This window comes from Panicum hallii, chromosome 3 (assembly GCF_002211085.1).
Source record: "Panicum hallii strain FIL2 chromosome 3, PHallii_v3.1, whole genome shotgun sequence".
NCBI lineage: Eukaryota > Viridiplantae > Streptophyta > Magnoliopsida > Poales > Poaceae > Panicum > Panicum hallii.
Window position 1 is genome coordinate 9741472 of NC_038044.1, and position 19573 is coordinate 9761044.

At 53.4% G+C, this 19573-nt stretch overlaps 3 protein-coding genes across 3 annotated transcripts; 2 read left to right on the plus strand and 1 right to left on the minus strand.

Moving 5' to 3' along the window:
- Window positions 1-987: 987 nt before the first annotated feature.
- LOC112885152 (leucine-rich repeat receptor-like serine/threonine-protein kinase BAM3) lies at window positions 988-15924 on the plus strand. Its single transcript, XM_025950817.1, is given in 3 exon segments — window positions 988-1114; window positions 10703-13333; window positions 14609-15924. Coding segments are annotated over 3 exon segments (3132 nt in total). The 3' UTR covers window positions 14983-15924.
- LOC112886798 (putative RING-H2 finger protein ATL12) lies at window positions 1313-2881 on the minus strand. Its single transcript, XM_025952794.1, has one exon. The coding sequence runs from the start codon at window positions 2745-2747 to the stop codon at window positions 1476-1478; it is 1272 nt and encodes a 423-aa protein (XP_025808579.1). The 5' UTR covers window positions 2748-2881; the 3' UTR covers window positions 1313-1475.
- On the plus strand, window positions 2983-6072 carry LOC112886799. The gene is made up of 4 exons (XM_025952795.1): window positions 2983-3299; window positions 4143-4481; window positions 4596-4789; window positions 5667-6072. The coding sequence occupies exons 2-4, from the start codon at window positions 4407-4409 to the stop codon at window positions 5908-5910; spliced, it is 513 nt and encodes a 170-aa protein (XP_025808580.1). The 5' UTR covers window positions 2983-3299; window positions 4143-4406; the 3' UTR covers window positions 5911-6072.
- Window positions 15925-19573: the final 3649 nt, after the last annotated feature.

The following is a 19573-nucleotide window of genomic DNA, read 5'->3' on the forward strand; positions in this document are numbered from 1 at the left end:
AAGTGCTTGCTAAGCTCACCATGCATTTCCCTTTCGTTTCGACAATATAATAGTGACCTGATTCTAAACCAGGTGCTTTTTAACGGCCAAAGTTTCAAATAAAAGCTTGGCCGGATTTTATCCGGATAGAAATAATTTTGTGTATATATACGACCATGCATATGCAAGTAGTAATTAATTAATTAATTAATTGTCAGTCATGCATAATCGTCAGGCTTCAACTCACTCTAATTCAATGATGTGTAGTCGTCGTTCTTGCAGCTAGTTGCATTGGCCTGCCTGATGCGGCACTATTTGCTATTATTTTGTATGGTAGCCGGAGCCGCCCTCGATCTGAACTACCGAACCTATAGTAGTATTGTTACCTGTCAATTATACTACTAATGAATAACAGACCAAATGGAAATGGAATCATCGATAGTATAGTAGTACTCGTGGTAGCCAACATTATATTCCCCAGGTTGCTCCATTATCGTGTTCCATCTGTACTCCTTTTTCTTTATTTCTATGTGCTAGCAACCAAGCTCTGATGAGAGAGAGAGAGAGAGAGAGATTACATTACACACTAGTACATTGTACACTTGGGCCATGTTACTATAGAATTCCATCCTGTTTTTCTACGCGCGTATAGGGCATTTCATGCGTACCTCCATGTGCGTCGTCAGCTAGCTCTGCATTATATCCACGGTGCCAAGATGCATGACGCAACAAGTAGAGAGTGTACTTAGGCTAAACCTAATTTATTGAATCATGCATGACGTAACAGGTAAAAATGATACATACATATTTACTAGGATCTATTTGCATCAACCAGCTAATTAGGTAGCTAATTTTAGTCGGGTGAATCCGGACGGTGCCAACCTAATGCCCAGCTAAAACCCTTCTATATACCTGAATAGTACCTATTTGTAGGTTTAACCCAGCTAATTTCAGTTGAACTAGTGGATTAGCTTGTGTATCCAAACAGACCTTTATGTTAATTCTAATATGCTCAACGCCGTCTTTTACCATGTCTTTTTGTTCGGGATCCTTTATCACGCCACTCATATAAAGAAAAAATGGTACAATTCCCTCATGATGTTTTTCCTTAGAATTCTCTCACTCAATTAGGCTTGTGTCGCTTCTCTGATAAAATCTCAAACTGAGAGGGGTTGGAAGAGATTGAGGAGATTAATTTTCTAACAGATTCGTATGAAATTAATTCTATCTAGTCTACTCTAATTTGATTAACTACTAAGACCTTATTTGGAAAGTCTTTTTTGGGACGGCCGAAATGCTCTAATGTGAATAACCAGATGAAGTGCCTAGATGCTGCGGCGCATGCTTGTTGAGTTGTTGATGTAAACTTGCATCATCGTCTGACCTCTCAATAATTCACATTTGACTTCTCCTCTTCGACTGGTTCTCGACTCTTTGTTTGTTTACACTTTTGTTCCATCCAAAATTCAATGCATTTTCGATCGATTCTATTCTATTCACACATGCGCCGCCACGACGTGGACACCCGCCGCTCCCGGCTCGGCCTCCTCCCCCCTGGCGCGGCCGGCGAACCACCGCGCCGTCCGCCGCGCGATCGGCAGCCACCGCCGGTTCTCCTCCTCCAACAGCCGCTCCCTCGCCGCGCCGCGCAGCCGAGGCAGGCTCACGATCTCCGACATGGACCGCACCCCGGAGGATATCATCCTCGACGCCGCGGACGCCGCCGCCGGCACGGCGTCAACCGCCGCGGACCTGCTGCACCACCCGCCGCCTCGGCCGTCCACCAGCAGCCGCTTCCTCTCCGTCGTCTCCCCTCTCGTCGACGGTGCCCCACCGCCCACCTCCTCGTCTGTTGCTCCTGTTGATAGCTTGGCTTCGTTGAACTCCGGGGAATCCGGGAGGGAGAAGCGGCCGCTGGACATGGAGCGCATCATCTCGGTGTCGAGGCCGATGAGGGCGGCGGAGTTGAGCTCGCTCCACCGGCTCTTGAACACCACGTCCGACACGATGATGCGGTGCTTGTGCCTGTCCAGCTCCGGCGACGGCGCCCTCGCCGGCGCCTCCTCGTCCGCCTGCTTCGGGCCCGCGGCCCCCGCGAACCTCGCGGACGGCACGCGCTCCACGAAGATGTCGAGGAGGTCGCGCCCGCTCGCCGCGTCGTCGTCGAAGCGGCCGGAGGACAGGCCGTCTTCGCCGAAGACGATGCGGGCGCTGGAGGGGTACTTGAGGCCGAGCGAGGCGTCGTCGGCGTCGACGCGCGCTCGGCAGAGCGGGCAGCTGGCGTTGGACTCGAGCCAGCGGTCGACGCAGGCCAGGTGGAAGGCGTGGCGGCAGCGCGGGAGGAGGCGGAGGTGGTCGGCGTCGTCGAAGCGGGCGAGGCACACGGAGCACTCCATCCCCTGGCGCGCCCCGCGCAGCGTGGCGAAGCGGAAGAAGGGCAGCGACTCGATCACCGGCTTGGGGACGCCGCCCTGCGGCGGCGCGGCAGCGTCATTGCCGGGCGAGGGGGCGATCGGGATCGCGGCGGGCAGGGGCGTGGTGGACGGGTGGCAGAACTTGGCGTACATGAGGAGGAGGAAGGTGAGGGAGAAGATCATGGTGAAGATGCCGACCACGATGGCCACGCTGGGGCGGAACGACACCTTGATGCCGGCGCCCGGCGTGCTCTCGGGAGCGGCCTCGGCGGTGGCCGGCTGCGCCGCCACGGAGCACGCCGCCGCGAAGACGAGGACCGCGAGGAGAGGGAGGAGCTGGCGCGGCAGCGCCATGGCATGGGCGGCCGGACAGCTAGCAAGAAACCCGGGGGGGATTCTCGACTCTCGTGCGTGCGCGCTGCTCAGGGTCTGGGAGGGGACGGCGCAGCAATGTTGGGAGTCGGTGAGAATGAGCTGCGGACAAGAGGAAATCGGAAAAGCAGAGGACGAGAGAAGACGAGGAGGAGGAAGAAGCCCGCGGGCAGAGGACTAGGAGACGACTCCCTTGTTTCATGCAGCGGCGGGGCGGGTGGGTCCCGTGGCATCCCTTCCAGGTGGGCCCTGCTGTTGTCTGTGTGCGGTTAGATTGTTGCTCTTCATTTCATTCCCCGTGCGCTGTACTGTTCCACCGGAGGCAGCGTCATCTTCACCTGCTACGTGCTGACTTTGCAACGGATGATGCTGTTCACCGGGCATTTGAAATTGATCTCGTGGCAGTCGATGATCTCAGCCGTTAATTCCCAAGAAGGGGGAGTTTGGGCCTAAAAGGACTACCTATATCAGATTGGCGATGACCTTTTTGGTCGAAAGGGATGAGCTGGGCTTCAGCCCACTGCGAACGGCGAGGTATTTTTATAGCATATAAATTAAGCGGGCCTCTTATGCACGAGTAATATCTATTTTAGGCCTAAAATTGAGGCTTTGTGTCTTTTCAGGACAAATTAAATAGGTAGGATAGGGGATGGCATATGTGCCTCTCGCTAGATCAGTTCAAAAGGCTATTTGATGGGTTAAAGTTAAATGCTAAAATTTAGCACTTATATTCTTACTAAATTTTTAAAATCTTAGCTAAAGTTTAGCCCTACCCCATTAGCACTCCTATTTACATATTGCATATGTTAATGCTAAAATTTAACATTTTTGGATATTAGCACTTAGACCAAACATCCTTAAATCAGTTTATTGTCAACGACGACTCATCCCTTACAAGAACGGAACTGACATTGTCTCCACAAAAATTTGCCGGCAAACCTTTAAAGCGATTTGATGGTGGAGTCTTCATTAAACCAATCTCTTTCTAGACAAATTTCAAATGCTATTTATAAGTAAAATAGAGTAAGGTTCCATTTGGTTCCAAAGGACTATAGTTTAGCCTCATCGCATAAAAAAAAATCTTACTATTTAGAAATATTAAATAAAAATTATTTATAAAACTTTTTCACAGATAAGTGCTAATTCGCGAGATGAATTTAGTGAGCCTAATTAATCTATCCTTTGTTACGGTAATATTACAGTAACCATTCACTAATTATGAATTAATATACCTTATTAGATTCATCTCGCGAATTAGTCTAGAAGTTATGGAATTAATTTTATAATTAGACTTTATTTAATATTTTTAAAATATTAAAATTGACAGGGGTAAAGTTTCACGTTCCGAAACATCTGAACTTGTATCCTCCGAAAAAGGAAAAACTGAGCTTGGGCCGGGCTCGGGCCATTTTAGCCTGGACGAGGTCTGCTGCTGCTGGCAAGCAAAGTGAGAAGAGAATGGAAAGCAGCTAGGAATCCGACAAGCAACCAAGCACGGAAACGGAAACTGGCTGCAGACCGGAGAGGGAGGCAGAGGCTGGAGGCTGCTGCCCAGGCTGGCTGGCTGGCTCTGAAACCCACGCATCCCATCCCTCCTCTCCTCGCTCCCTACTCCCCCTAGCTGCCCCGCGCCGCCCGGCGATGTCGTCGTCGTCCTCGGCCCTGGCCAAGGGCAAGTCCGCAGTCGGATCTTCGTCCGGATCTGCCAAATTCGAGGTGAGACCCTCCTTCCCTCCCTCCCTCTTGCTGCCCGCCCTGGCCCTGCATGCCCGAATCAGATCAGATCCTCCTCCTCATATGGCAGCTGTGTGTGTGTCGCGTCGCGTGCAGGCTAAAGGGAAATCCTCAGCAGCATCCGCCTCCGCCAAGCGAGCAACCACCACCAGGGGCAGAGGGAAGGCCGAGAAGAAGGTCTACTCGCTGCCCGGCCAGAAGTTCGATCCTCCGGAGGAGAGGGAGCCTCTCAGGATATTCTACGAGTCCTTGTCCAAGCAGATCCCCTCCAGCGAGATGGCTGAATTCTGGTATGTGCTCTCCTCCTTCCCCCCACATCTCAGACTTGATTGCGTCCTGTACGTTAGCCTAGCCTAGCCAGTAGCCACCACTGCAGTTTGTAGCGCTGCTATTCTACTGTGGGTTTATTCTTCGATCTCGTTCTGCAAACACAGGGGACATGCTAACATTCAAAGTTCCAATTGCTGGACACTAGGAAGTAGATTTTAAAAAAGGGTAACTTGTACTTAGCTCTGACAGTCCGACGCCATTACCATTTACTACAACAAGATAGGTGCTCCTATCACAGTTACAAAACAAAAGTTCCCGAATCAAGAAACATGGAACCTGATATCTTATTTAAGAGTGATTTTAACACTATTAGGATGGAAATGTACCGGGAACGACGTTCCCGAAACGAGTAACGTGGCACCGTACCACATTTCCGGTGACTGTGGCTCCTATATGCGTATCGGAGAAGTTCAGGCATCATGACAATCAAAGAATGGAAATGAAATGGTAACGAAATATTGCATGTAAACCACTAAGAGGGCTCGTAACTTGGCAAGGATAGTTCAAAACCAACCCCCATCTACAAACAGGCAGCCAAGCGCCTTGTTCGGAACGAGGTGAAATAAGCCTAAAGGACAGCCAAGCACCTTGTGTTTCTCCTCCCTTGTTCCCTTTTTTTCTCCCCTTCACTTGGGGTGGGGTTGGGGCGAGAGTGCTGTTCTAATTTCTTTCTGTACTTAATAACATGAGATTTGAATTTACCGTGGCGGTGGAAAAGCCATTTTTGTGGAGTCTCAACATCTTTTAAAGGGTAGATGCTGGACTAACTTGCAACACGCTTTGTCTGAGCATCTTGCTAATGGCTGGCCTCACATGCAAAATGAAAATATGTAACAGGTTAATGGAGCATGGTTTGTTGTCTCCGGAGAGAGCAAAGAAAGCATATGAAAGGAAGCAAAAGCGGCAGCAGCAAGTGCGAATGGGTACCCCGATTAAGCCTAGCGGAAGAAAAGACAGACCAGCTGAAAGTTCAAAGAAACCAGCCGCATGGAGCAATATGACCTTGAAGGCAAAGAAAAGAGTTGATTACAGTGACGACGATAACGATTTCATTGTGAAGATGAAGAGATCCAGGGGATGACAGTTTGACAGATGAGGTGGATACATTTACTTTAGTTTCTAGATACCAACAAAGACATTCTTTATTTAGGATACATCTGTATGGTGGAATAAATACTATGTATTTGGCAGCATACTGTAAGTGTTTATTTATTTTCAAAACAGATAGGCGGTTAATTCGTCATGCAACAACTGTATCTGTATCTCGAATATACATATATATATATGTATATATGTATATATGTATATATATATAAGGAAATGCTTGGTTGGAACTGTGAATGTGCCGAATTTGTCTAGAAATTGATGGACAGTATTCTGTATGAAACGAAACGAACATTGCAAAATCAAACTCATATCATCATTCACCCTTGCTTGTACACACATTGATGACTAAAGTAAAGTGAATATAGTGAATACTACTAGCAGTAATTACATACATCTCCGATCCGACCGAATGGGGGTGAACAAAAAAAAAGGAAAAATCAGAGGAAGCAAAGGGGCCTGGATGAGCATATGCATATGGCTACAGCATCAGCACATTGACAAACAGGTAGGATGAGGCCGGTCAGCACATAAATACAGTAGTAATACGTACAATGGTTTGGCCGTTTATATAAAAATTAATTACAAAATCAATCAATCTTCTGTAGCGCAAAACTTAAAAATCAGAGGAAGCAGAGGGGCCTGGAGCATATGCTTGATGGATGTTTGCGGTGGTGGAATTCCCTTTGAGGTGGTGGTTGGTGCACTTGTCCTTCCTGAACCTCATGACCCCGGTGCGGTGCTCGAACTCCCAGATGTGCTCCTGCATGAGCACGTTGCCAATGATGTTGGGCCCCTCCAGCAGCTTCCGGAACGCCAGGCACGCCACCCCGGGCTGCACCTCCGGCATGACCACGCTCTTGGCGTCTGCCTGCAGCACCGCGCCGCCCTGCAGCTCCACGTCGAAGCTGGGTATCGTCACGTTGTGGGCCGGGTCGACGCCGTCGCCGGTGAAGGTCCAGTTGTAGCAGAACTCGAAGCCGGGCATGTCGGTGATCCGCGGCAGGTGCCCCAGGTAGCTGTCGAGGGCGGCCGTCACGGCGTCGTACGCCGCCGGCACGAGCGCCGTCACCGACGTGCCCGTGTCCAGGACGACGCCGCCGTGCCGGAGCTTGTCGTCCCACACCTCGGGCGGGATGTCCAGGGGCTGGCCGCCGACGGATATGCCGGTGACGCGGAAGCCGAAGGCCACATGGATGTAGTTGTTGTAGCTGATGTCGGTGACCATGGTGCCCGGCCCCATCACGGCGGGGTTGGGGCCGAAGGTGAGGTAGCTGGAGGCGGTGCGCTCGCTGTTGGCGCTGAGGAGGCAGAACGAGAAGCGGCTGGCGAAGCGGCTGGAGGCAATGACGCCGAAGGAGACCTCACCGTTGCCCAGCGAGAGCACGCCGTCGTGGGCGTCCACGGTGAGGCCGGCCTCCATTACGGAGCAGCCCAGGACTAGGCCCGGCAGCTTCGCCATCTTCCCGTCCGACAGCGCCACCGTCGCCTTCTCCATCCCGTAGATGCCGATGGTCACCGTGCCGTCTAGCACCCTGCATATATGTATATGTACATACCATGTGTTATATATGCATGTGTGTTGGATGTTAACTGCATGAACAGTTAATAATGTATAATTAAGGATCTATCTGACGTGTTCGCTAGCTAGCTAGTACTTTTGGTGGTAGCTGCACGAGGCGGCCTGGGTAAATTCTTTTTCGCACGTGGTGTAGGGCAGCACCCCGCACTCGGGCTGTGAGCACCGGATCCTGCGCCACGACGACGACTTGGAGGGCCGGAAAAAGTGGGTGGTCGCCTTCTTCACCGGCACGCCGTCCGCGCCCACCGACATCGTCTGGGCCGCCGACGACCGCCCGTAGTGCTTGCCCTTGCGGCGCCGCAGGCGGCAGCTGATCCACGTCAGGTCGTTGGCGGTGTCCAGCACCAGGTTGAAGGGCAGCGCCGGCGTGCCGAAGCGCACGGACACCAGGTACATGCCGACGTGCGCGATGTTGAGGGCGCTCCGCATGGGCAGCTCCGCGAACTCCGACGTGTCGGACAGCACGTCCGGCACCTTGGACGTCTGCCGCGCCTGCCTCCGGCTGCCGTTCCGCGGGGAGGACATCGCCAGCAGCCGCTCGTACCGGAACAGGTCCTTGGCCTCCAGGGCGCGGAAGTGCGCGCGCCGCTCCTCCGCGGCGTCGGGGACCACCGGCGGGGACACAGGGAAATGGATGGAGCTGCCGTCCTCGATGGAGCCGTCGTCGCCCTGCATCTCGGCGCGGGCGGCCGGCTGCAGGCTGAGGAGGCCATGGAGGGCGAGGAGGAGGACGGAGGCCACCCAGCGGCCCGGCATCATCTCGCCGCTAGCTAATGCCTGTACCTGGCCTGGCCAGCCAGCCAGATGCTGCTGCTTATTGTAGTTACGCCTAGGAACGCTCTAGCAGCGAGGATTGCTAGGATTGCATTGCAGGGCCGACGAGTTTGTAACTGATCGAGGCGCCATTGCTGCTTCCATTCATGGCGGATCGGCTCTTCCCTGGCTTTGCGTCATCAAGGCAGGCGTACGTGAGGACGCCATTGTTTGGGCCCTCCGCATTCCTTCCTGTGGTGCGGAGCGTGCACGTTTAGTCTGTGGCCAGCAGCACTTTTCGAGGGGCCTGCTGCATCTCCATCCCCCTCCCTCTCCTAAAATAAGAAAAGGGGAAGGATTTTGTCTATACCTTGTCTTTAAGTGAGAATTGGTGGAAGCGTTCTAGCGCGAAAATCCCTTTAATTTCGTCCAAGCTCGCGCCTTACCCACTTCTAAAACTAGCTAGCTAGGACATGATTTAATTTGACACAACTTTTAGTGCTCGATGCGTGGCGACTCACATCAGCTTATCTGGTGAGGCAGTGGTGGCGGAACCTGTCCTTTCTATTATTCTATCTTTTCATTTTGCAAATGTTCTTTGCATAATTTATTGAAAAATATTTAAAATCCTAAAATAGTTATTCAAAGAACTCTATTTTGGAATAATCATAAAGATTTCTGTTCAAGGACTCATTCATCAAAAGTTATGTGAAGAACTTTTTCCTAAAATTTAATAACTTTTAGAGTAGGATTTTTTAAAACACTTTTTCTATGAAGCCTTCTAAATTTATGTTTCTAAAGATTTTTTTTCAGGAAATGTATTCTTATTTTCCTAATTTTGATTAAACAACTTGATTATGAATTTTTTTTGCAAACAACTTTATTATGGAAAAATTGTGAATAAGATTTATTTGTTTCTTTAGGACATTGGGACCATGTGGGAAAGGATTATTGTCACATTTCGTGTTTTGCTACTTCTATTTATGAAGGACATCCTTCCGCCAATGCGGGGATCTGCAGACCAGCTCTCATCTCTCATGAGACTGCCTAATTGTACTAATATATTGAGAGCAAATTGTTGATATGTGAAAATTACAACGAGGTTATACATACATGCATGCATGGCTTGCACATCAAATTGCAAAACTGATCGCTTGATTAAAAAAAAAACTGGACAGAAGTTCAAATTGGTCAAGATATCAGTTCATGGATTCACCAGTCCGACCAATGGTTTCACGAATAAGTCCTAACCAAACATATGATATAATAAATAAGATAACATAGTAAAACTGAAATACCCATTATCCAGATTTCTAAACTGATGTCCAAACTTCGAACTAGCTAGCCACCGGTTCACTGGCCGCCAAAAATGGTTGGTTCAACCAGTTTGCACTAGTCCAACTACATAGCATATCATTAGCTGAGCCAAACCAATAAAGGTCATTAGTTCATGGTTTTCAGGCTACACCATCCTGCTTGCAAGAACGCAAATCTGACGAACAAGCATGGAGCATACACGGCAATGCTAGGCTCAAGGAGGCCTGCAGCACAAAACAGGTGATGGCACTGTAGCTGTTATTGGTCCTTGCTGACTCTTCCTGAATCCTGAGCAGCTTGTGCGCGATCAGGTTACATCTTCACCTCCTGTAGATCGGTGTCCTCTTGTTCATACCGAAGCAGGCAGGAGCATGGTGTTCGTGCTGTGTGTCCCCCCACCCAATCAGAGCAGGTAACCATGTCGTGCACTGCAGCAGACCAGCACTGCGTCGCATTCCTCTGCTCTGCTGCCGCAGAGGCGAATCCGGCGTGTTCGTCGGGGTCGGGCTGCGTTGCCAATGCCATGCACCGCCGCACGCCGGTACGCAACATTCTTGCCGCTGCTGCTCGCTTGGCGGCTGGCCCTGGCCTGGGTTGGCTCTGCTCGATCATCAGGCAGGCAGGCAGGGGCAGGCACTCGATGGATCATCTTTTGCTTTTGCTTTGGCCTGCCGCTTTATCGCCGGTCGGCCGGGCCGGCCCGCCCCTCCTCTACCCCTCCGAGCGATCGAGCTGGGGGTGTGGATCAGCGACCGATCCATCCATCCTTGAAAAGAAGAGAAAGGGGCCATCCGTTACTGATCGATCGCGACCCGGCCTCTCTTCTCCTCCATCTCCATCACCAGCAGACTCGCTCAGCAGCTCCCTCTCAACTCTCAACTCCATCGCCGGCCTCATCTCCGCCGCCTGGCCAGGAAATGCCTCGTCCCTCAGCCAGCCACCATCGCCTACCTTAGCCACCTCCCGCCCGGGCAGCTAGCTACATTCACCTTCACGGCTCTTCAGCTTTCCCATTCCATGGCTCGGGCTCTTCTCCCCCGCCTCCTCCTCCTCCTGCTGCTGCGCACCGCCATCGCCATCGCCATCGCAACCACGGCCACCGCCCCTCAAGCTGAAGCAGGTGACGACGCCCTAGCCAGGCAGGCCGCGATCCTGGTCTCCATTAGGGACGCATTCGCCCCGCCGCTCCCGCCGCCGCTGCGCGCATGGGCGCTCGCCAACAGTGCCTCGCTCTGCACCTCCTGGCCCGGCGTCGCGTGCGGCCCCGGCGGCCGCCGCGCCGTCGTCTCGCTCGACGTCTCCGGCTACAACATCTCCGGCGCGCTCTCCCCCGCCGTCGGCGACCTCGCGGGCCTCCGCTTCCTCTCCGCCGCGGGGAACTCCCTCTCCGGCTTGCTGCCGCCGACCCTCGCCGCCCTCCGCGAGCTGCGCCACCTCAACCTCTCCAACAACCAGTTCAACGGCACCCTGGCGGGCATCGACTTCTCCGCGATGCGGGAGCTCCAGGTGCTCGACCTCTACGACAACGACCTCGCCGGCCCGCTCCCCGATCCCGAGAGCGCCGGCCTCGCCGCGCTCCCGGGCCTCCGCCACCTCGATCTCGGAGGCAACTTCTTCTCCGGCACCATCCCGCCCGCCTTCGGCCGCCTCCCCGCCATCGAGTTCCTCTCGCTCGCCGGGAACAGCCTCGCGGGGCCCATCCCGCCCGACCTCGCCAACCTCACTACGATGCGCCACCTCTACCTCGGCTACTTCAACCACTTCGACGGCAGCATCCCCGCGGAGCTCGGGAGGCTCGCCAACCTCGTCCACCTCGACCTCGCCAGCTGCGGCCTTCAGGGCCCCATCCCTGCCTCGCTCGGCGGCCTCGCAAGGCTAGACACGCTCTACCTGCAGACGAACCAGCTCAACGGCACCATCCCGCCGTCGCTCGGCAACCTCACCGGCCTCAGGTTCCTCGACGTCTCCAACAATGCGCTAACCGGGGAGATCCCTCCGGAGCTCGCCGCGCTCAGGGGCCTCAGGCTGCTCAACATGTTCATGAACCGCTTCCGCGGCGGCATCCCGGACTTCGTCGCCGACCTCGACTCCCTGCAGGTCCTGAAGCTGTGGCAGAACAACTTCACGGGGGCCATTCCCGCGGCGCTCGGCCGCGCCGCGCCGCTCCGGGAGGTGGACCTCTCCACGAACCGCCTGACGGGGGAGGTGCCGCGCTGGCTGTGCGCGCAAGGCCGGCTGGAGATCCTCATCCTGCTCGACAACTTCCTCTTCGGGCCGGTGCCCGAGGGGCTCGGCGCCTGCCCGACGCTCACGCGGGTGCGGCTGGGCCAGAACTACCTCACCGGGCCGCTCCCGCGCGGCTTCCTCTACCTGCCGGCGCTCACCACCGTGGAGCTGCAGGGCAACTACCTGACGGGGCGCCTGGAGGAAGACGACGCCAGCGTCCCCGCCAAGCTGTCGCTGCTCAACCTCTCCAGCAACCGCTTCAACGGATCGCTCCCGGCATCCATCGGCAACTTCTCCGCGCTGCAGACGCTCCTCCTCAGCGGGAACCAGCTGGCCGGCGAGATCCCGCGGCAGGTCGGCCGGCTGAAGCGGCTGCTGAAGCTGGACCTGAGCGGCAACAACCTGACGGGCGCGGTGCCTGGCGAGGTCGGGGAGTGCGCGTCGCTGACGTACCTGGACCTGAGCGGCAACCAGCTGTCCGGCGCGATCCCCGAGCGGCTGGCGCAGATCAGGATCCTCAACTACCTGAACGTGTCGTGGAACATGCTCAGCGGCAGCATCCCGCGGGAGCTGGGCGGCATGAAGAGCCTGACCGCCGCCGACTTCTCGCACAACGACCTGTCCGGGCGCGTGCCGGAGAACGGGCAGTTCGCCTACTTCAACGCGACGTCGTTCGCGGGCAACCCGCGCCTGGTGATGGGCGCGCCGCGGCTGTGGGCGGGGCCGGGCGGCGGCGGCGGGACGCAGCAGCAGCAGCAGCAGCAGCAGGGTTCGTCGTCCCCGTCCTCGTCCCTGCTGGTGGGGCGCCTGAAGTTGTTAGCGGCGCTGGGCCTGCTGGGCTGCTCCGTGGCGTTCGCTGCGGCGGCCGTGGCGACGACGCGGTCCGCCATGCTGCGTCGGCGGGGCCGCGGGCGGTCGCCGTCGCCGGGGCGGTGGCGGATGACGGCGTTCCAGAAGGTGCCGTTCGGGTGCGAGGACGTAGTGCAGTGCGTGAAGGAGAACCACGTGGTGGGGCGCGGCGGCGCCGGCGTGGTCTACCGCGGCGAGATGCCCGGCGGGGAGCTGGTGGCAGTGAAGCGCATCGTGGCGGCCGGCGGCGGCGGGTTCCAGGCGGAGGTGGAGACGTTGGGGCGGATCCGGCACCGGCACATCGTGCGGCTGCTGGCCTTCTGCAGCTCGTCGTCGAGGGACGAGGCGATGCGGCTGCTGGTGTACGAGTACATGGTGAACGGCAGCCTGGGCGAGATGCTGCACGGAGACGGAGGGGAGGCGGAGGGCCGCCACCCGCTGACGTGGGCGGCGCGGCTGCGCGTGGCGACGGAGGCCGCCAGGGGGCTGTGCTACCTCCACCACGACTGCTCGCCGCCGATCCTGCACCGCGACGTCAAGTCCAACAACATCCTCCTGGACGCGCGCATGGAGGCCCACGTGGCGGACTTCGGGCTGGCCAAATTCCTCCGCGGCAACGGCGCCTCCGAGTGCATGTCCGCCGTCGCCGGATCCTACGGCTACATCGCGCCAGGTAACTACCACTAGCTGCCAAGAGAATCGAGAACGACCACCACCATGACCGTGCTCTATCTGCATTATCTGCATGTAGTTCCAAGCAACGTGCTGTTGCTGTCGATCGATCGCAGGTTGGAGTAGATAGGATCATAGTGACGCGACGGCAGCTGCATGCCGTTCAGAGACAGTGAGGGTGCTGCCGCCGGAATGGAATAAAACAAGACAGGACGCCAGGCCGGCCCCACCCTCCGATGAGGCGATGATGACTAGACGCCGGGGGGCGCCTCAAAAGAAGCGCTCCGCTTTGGGTTGCACTGCATCTGCATGCATGCCCCTGCCATCAACGCCCTCTTTTGCTTTTGCTCACAATACATGCCATGACAGAAACGATGCGTCCTCCTTTCCATGTCCCCTTCTCCTCTTTCGTCTTTGCCTCGGCAAGCCCACTGCCTACTGCTGCGGCTGTTGCGGAGAATGAACCTGGCTTTTTGACCAGACTAATCATGCGTGGCTCCAGTCGCCCGGGTACGGGCCGGGTACTGCTAGGATACTACGTACGTACAGTGCAGGATGTGTATGTAGTGTGTGTCCTTTTTATGCATGCTGAGAACAAAGCTCATCTTTGAGCAGAGATTCTCAGGGCATGTTCGTTTCCCACCCTCTAAACTTTAGACCCATCACATCAAAGAGAATCTTGCTATTTAGAAGTATTAAATAAAATCTGTTTATAAAATTTTTTGCACAGCTGTGTGCTAATTCGCGAGACAAATTTAATGAGCCTAATTAATCCATAATTTGCCACAGTGATGCTACAGTGATTATTCGCTAATCATGGACTAATATACCTCATTAGATTCGTCTCGCGAATTAGCACTAGGGTTCTGCAATTAGTTTTGTAATTAGACTTTATTTAATACTTCTAAATGATAAGATTCTCTTTGATGTGATCTCTCTAAATTTTAGATACCCGGAAACGAACACACCCTCAGTCTAGATGCACACGTACATTGTGATTTGGGATGGGCTTTAGGAGCGCATGCTTTAGTCGCTCACTGTGTAACCGCCTTTAGTTAGCCAGCCTTATTACTAGTCACATCCAGTAACTTTGTTTGCTTTATTTCCATCCCTCATTCTAAAAGGAACGAGCATAAATGATTCTCGGCCGCACAAAGTTCCTTTGTGATCCTTTACTCGTACACGTTAGCAGCATGCATCCTTTTTACCGTTTAACCGTGTCGTGTGTGTTGAAAAAGGCAGTAGGGGCTCTTTTAACATTTCTCGATGTGTGCAGAGTACGCGTACACGCTGAAGGTGGACGAGAAGAGCGACGTGTACAGCTTCGGCGTGGTACTGCTGGAGCTGCTCACGGGGCTGCGGCCCGTGGGGGAGCACCTCGGCGAGGACGGGGTGGACCTGGTGCAGTGGGCGCGCGCCCGCACCGGCCCCGGCGGCGGCGGCGTGCTGGGGCTGCTGGACCCGCGCCTGGGCGGGGACGTTCCCGCGGCGGAGGCGGCGCAGGTGCTGTTCGTCGCCATGCTCTGCGTGCAGGAGCACAGCGTGGAGCGCCCCACCATGCGCGAGGTCGTCCAGATGCTCCAGCAGGCCAAGCACCACCCGCCACCGGTGCCGCCGCCGCCGGCGGCAGCTCCGCCAGACGCCTGCTGACTGGCTGGCAGTATGCATGGATGGGTCGTCGCTGTCGTAAAGGCATGCGTGCAGACCTCGCCGGCCGGCCGGCCCAGAGCCATGCACATCGTCCTGACCACATCTGTACACTGCATGCCACGGCTGTTAGCATGCATGCACGGTCTTGCCATGTCTCCCGGCCGGCGGTCGGCGGCGGAGGCCGCCATTGAAACATACTGACATACTGTACGTGCTATGCAAGTACAGTGCCTATTGTCTGGGCACTGCCACTGGCTGTAGCCTGTAGGTAGCTGCCGGCATGGTCGTCTATGTCTTCACCGGCGCGGCGGCGCCTGAGCTGAGCGAGGAGCCGAGGAGGCATGCTGACATGCATGCCGCCGCAGGACAGCAGCATGCAGGGGCAGGTCGCTCTCGAGCCGCAGGGATTCGGAGGCCGGAGGCGGTGGACATTGTTCCATTGTTTCGCTTCTCCCTTCGTCGTCGGCATCTGCCATGCATGCACGCCCGCAGTGTCCCTGTCAACGATAAGCGGCGCTCTTGTCTCGGTCCACGCTTTCTTCTTTGCATTGCACATACGACATAGTATGTGGCCCCCTCTTTGTCTTGGTCCGCCGGGAATGTCTTGGTGTGAAACCCGTTTAACCATTTGCGGCAAGTTGGAGGCGCAGGCGGCTCCTTGATGTCACGACGTTTGCATCCCCCCTTTGTGCCTTTTTTCTTTCCATTGTATCTTTTCCTTCCCACCTTCTTTTCCTTTTCTTTTCTCTCCTTTTTGCTATCTATATCGATCTCTATAAAAAAATACCAAAGTTGTTTTAGGAGAAATTATTTAAAAATAGTTTTCCACTTGACATGCTTGTTTGCAGAAGTTGTTCAGAGGACGTGTTTCAAGAAGTTCTCCATGATGTAATAGAGATGCAGACATGTAATACACACATGTATGTTCATCCTTAGAAAATAATGCACGTCAATCCCTATGGATACATCTGGAGAAACATGTGTATGTGAGAAACTGGGTTGAAAGATGTGAGATCGATGAAGTCACCACTCACCACATATGCCGCAATGTCGAGGTCATGTCGTTTACCACTTAAAAGAATAATTTATCAAAAATAAAAGCTTAGCAGAGTCCAAGATGACATTTTTGATGGGCAAATTTCACCACGAGGAGTTAAACATCTGTGCTACATTCAGTTCAGGCTTATAAAAAATCATATAAAGAAAATTTTCAAAGAATTTGTGTTCATTGTAAGAAATCTCCATGAAGAATTATGACATAAAGGATTTCCTGAAAAGTTCTCCTAAAAGGTTTTTTGAAGAAATTCGCATAAAAAGTTGTCCGCAAAAGTTACATAAGAAGTTTGTTAGAAAACTTGCAGAAATTATCTTGATAAATTGTCTAATATTGTAGATATAGAAGTTATAACGCTCTATTTTAAAATTGAAAATTATTTAATAAGAAAATATTGAAAACCACAATACCAACTAGCGTATTCTGAATTATTTCTTCGGCGTTGCTAGCGCCTGTCCGATGGATCGAACGCTCCATTGCAATATTAAAATAAAATATCTGAAACATAAAAATTGTAAGATTGCAATATCCAAAAAAATACGAAAAGAACAGTTCACCGTAAACATCATAGTCTAAGAAAAAAAATTCCCGCCACAACATCGACCATATGTTTCATGCAACATTCCCAAACAAAAATCATCATATGCTAGGTTGAGATTGAGCACAGTGAAACATTAAAACACAAACACTACACCATCAAAAATTAACAGATGAAACATAAAATTTTTTACTATTGTAACATTCGCAAATATCTACATCACTTGCAATATCCAAAAAGTCTCTAATGCAACACCACGAAGTACCCATTACAACATCCCAAATGTAACACCCTGATGTAATTTTCCCTAATTTTAATGAATTTGTTTGGGCTTAAATAAAATTTTCCAGAGTTTTCTCTAATTTACCTTGCATTTAAAGTAATTTTAAAACGCAAAGAATTAAAAATTTATTTTAGGTTCAACATGTTTGTGCATTCATGCTGGTGCATAAGTTTTCTTTGGTTGAGTGCATAGGAGTTGAATTCAAATTTGAGTTGAATTCAAATAGGTTTGAGTTGGTGCGGGGAAAGTAAAGGAGGGAAACAGGAAGGTGGGTCAGTCATTTTTTTTCCTCAGTCATTCCTTCCATTCTCAGTCATTCCGTCTATTCTCAGTCATTCCTTTCTCTCAGTCATTCCTTCTTTTCTCAGTCATTCTCGTTCTTTCCTCAGTTATTCCTTCTTTCTCGGTCATTCTCCCAGCTCGACCCCACCTGTCGGCCCCTTCTCCCTCCCCTTTCTTCTCCGGCGCAACTCCTTCCCGAGATCCCCGGCGAGCCTCTCTCTCTACGCCCGCACGCCAAGGCAGCGCCGCCGCCCTACAAAAGGAACTTCCTGAGCCCCCAGAACCCTAACCCCAGCCCTGCAACCCCGGAGACCCCCAGCGCCGCCGCCTTTTTTTTTCCTCCGCCGCGCAGACGCCTCGGCCTCACCGTCGACCGACCATTCCGTTGCACCCCGGACCACCACATCACTCGCAAAAGCTTCCCCTCGCCATCCCGAAGCTCCAAGAGGCCAGCATCGAAGCCCTACGCCTCGGCATCGACCGAATTTTCCGAGGAAACCTTCTCCGGTGAGCTGCTTCGCCGTCGGAATTCCTCGCCGTCGTTGCATCCCGACCCGTCTTGACCCTCTGACCACCTCCACAGGAGTTCCCGGAGCCGATCTACGCCAGCCAAGGACCTCGGCCACCTCGGCATCACCCCTCCCCGCGGGAGCCCGACCTTCTTCGCCGCCGGTCGTCGTCGACTTCCACCTTCCGTCGCAGCTCCAGCCTCCACAACCCCTCGGTGAGCTTCGCCCCCTCTCCCTGGTCCTTTTGCACCAGATGTCGTAGCCTTTAGCTACCCGTAGTGCCCGGAACGCCGCTCGCCGGCGTTGTCCGCCGTCCCGAGCCGCCTTCGCCGTCGTTCCACCCTAACCGAGCCCAAGTCCATCTCCGCAAGTGCCCAGCTAGGTTCCCTGTGTCGTGCTGAGTCTCCTGGGCTTGACCTCGTCGTGAATCATCCCCGGGAACGCGAGATAGCGTGTCTCCGGCGACCCCCCCCCCCCCCCCCCCGCCGCCAGCCGCGTTCCGTCTGATCGGACCAGTCCGAACCGCGCTGTCCAGATCGGACCAGTCCGAACTCCGCTGTTCAGATCGGACCGTCCGAACCGGAGTGCGTCTGAACCGTTCGATTTAGATCCAACCGCCCAGATTAGAAGCCGCGTACCCCTTCAGCTGTGGCAGTTTTGTTAAAGAGCCCCTGAACTTCCTTGGAATCAACCCGCAGTCCACCTTCGTTCAGAAGAAATTCCAGCTAGGTCCTGTTTTTCGCACCGGAGCCCTTGAGTTCTCTGTAAATTGGGTCCGCCGTCCATGCACTGTGTTTTCACGTGCTAACCCCAGATCTAGCCTTTAATTACGTTTAGGTCCCTGGTTTTTTGCCCAGAACCCCCCTGGAAGTTCTGTTTTCTCGCAGTTTAGTCCCTGGATCTTGTTTCAAGCGTAGATTTCGCGTCTTAGCTCCGTTTTAGGTGTTCTTTATATCCACACGATCGTTGTAACGCGTGGAATAGTTCTAGGCCAGTTTTGTGTGCTGTTCTATTGTATTGGTGTACTGTGTTCTTATAGTTTGTTATGGTTGTGCATGTGTGTATGTGTGGACTATGCTTGATGATCGTGAGTAGACGCGGAGCCTTTGGACGAGCACCAGGAGCAGCCATCTTCCGAGCAGTTCGAGCAGCAGCCGGGAGAGTACGAGAAGGACAAGTATAACATGAACATCCTACCACCTTTTAATACAATTTCATACTGCATTTTAATACTGTATGCCTATAAGGACTTTCCTAGCCACTTTATATCCTATATATATATATATCGTTTGGGTTGCATTTTGGTTAGTTGTGCTAGGTTGCTGCGCTATAACACACCTGGTCCTTGTTAATTAATTTGATTAATGGTCTTATGCAACTTAATCCTGAGAGTGACCCTCTGTGCTGTGTGCTTGAGCGGCTCACGTCTCCTTAAAAGATGTTTTTGTTAGAAACTTGGTTTAGGGGGCCAGCACGGTGCTTAGTGCTTGGTTGGCCACTCTCCATAAGGACCGGTTCATAGAGCGACAACCTGGGACAACCGCGCAACCACAAGACTGGAATGGGACGGTCTTGACTTACTAATTAGGTCGTGTTGGTTTGGGAGTAACTTACCTGCGTGGGCAAGAGGGGTGGTAAGCTTCAATGGTCCCTGCTCCTCCGGCTTGGTCTGTGCTGTGTGTCTTGTACCCCCGGAGGTGGGCCCCATCGTTGCTGATCCAGAATCCTTAGCGGTTACACCTTACCAATGTGGTCCTTTGTAACGGTCTCGTAGTGTGCTTGCTAGCCATCTCACCTAAGGAAGTGTGATGAAAAACTAGCGTAGCTCACGACTTGTGGGTAAAGTTGTGCAACCTCTCGAGAGTGTAAAACTGATATATCAGCTGTGCTCACAGTCACGAGCGGCCCAGATCCTCCGTCTGATT

Coding starts and splice junctions, on each gene's coding strand:
- LOC112886798 (XM_025952794.1), bottom strand. CDS start 2,747: ATGGCGCTGCCGCGCCAGCTCCTCCCTCTCCTCGCGGTCCTCGTCTTC.
- LOC112886799 (XM_025952795.1), top strand. CDS start 4,407: ATGTCGTCGTCGTCCTCGGCCCTGGCCAAGGGCAAGTCCGCAGTCGGA. Junction 4,482..4,595: donor CCGGATCTGCCAAATTCGAG/GTGAGACCCTCC, acceptor CGTCGCGTGCAG/GCTAAAGGGAAATCCTCAGC. Junction 4,790..5,666: donor AGCGAGATGGCTGAATTCTG/GTATGTGCTCTC, acceptor AATATGTAACAG/GTTAATGGAGCATGGTTTGT.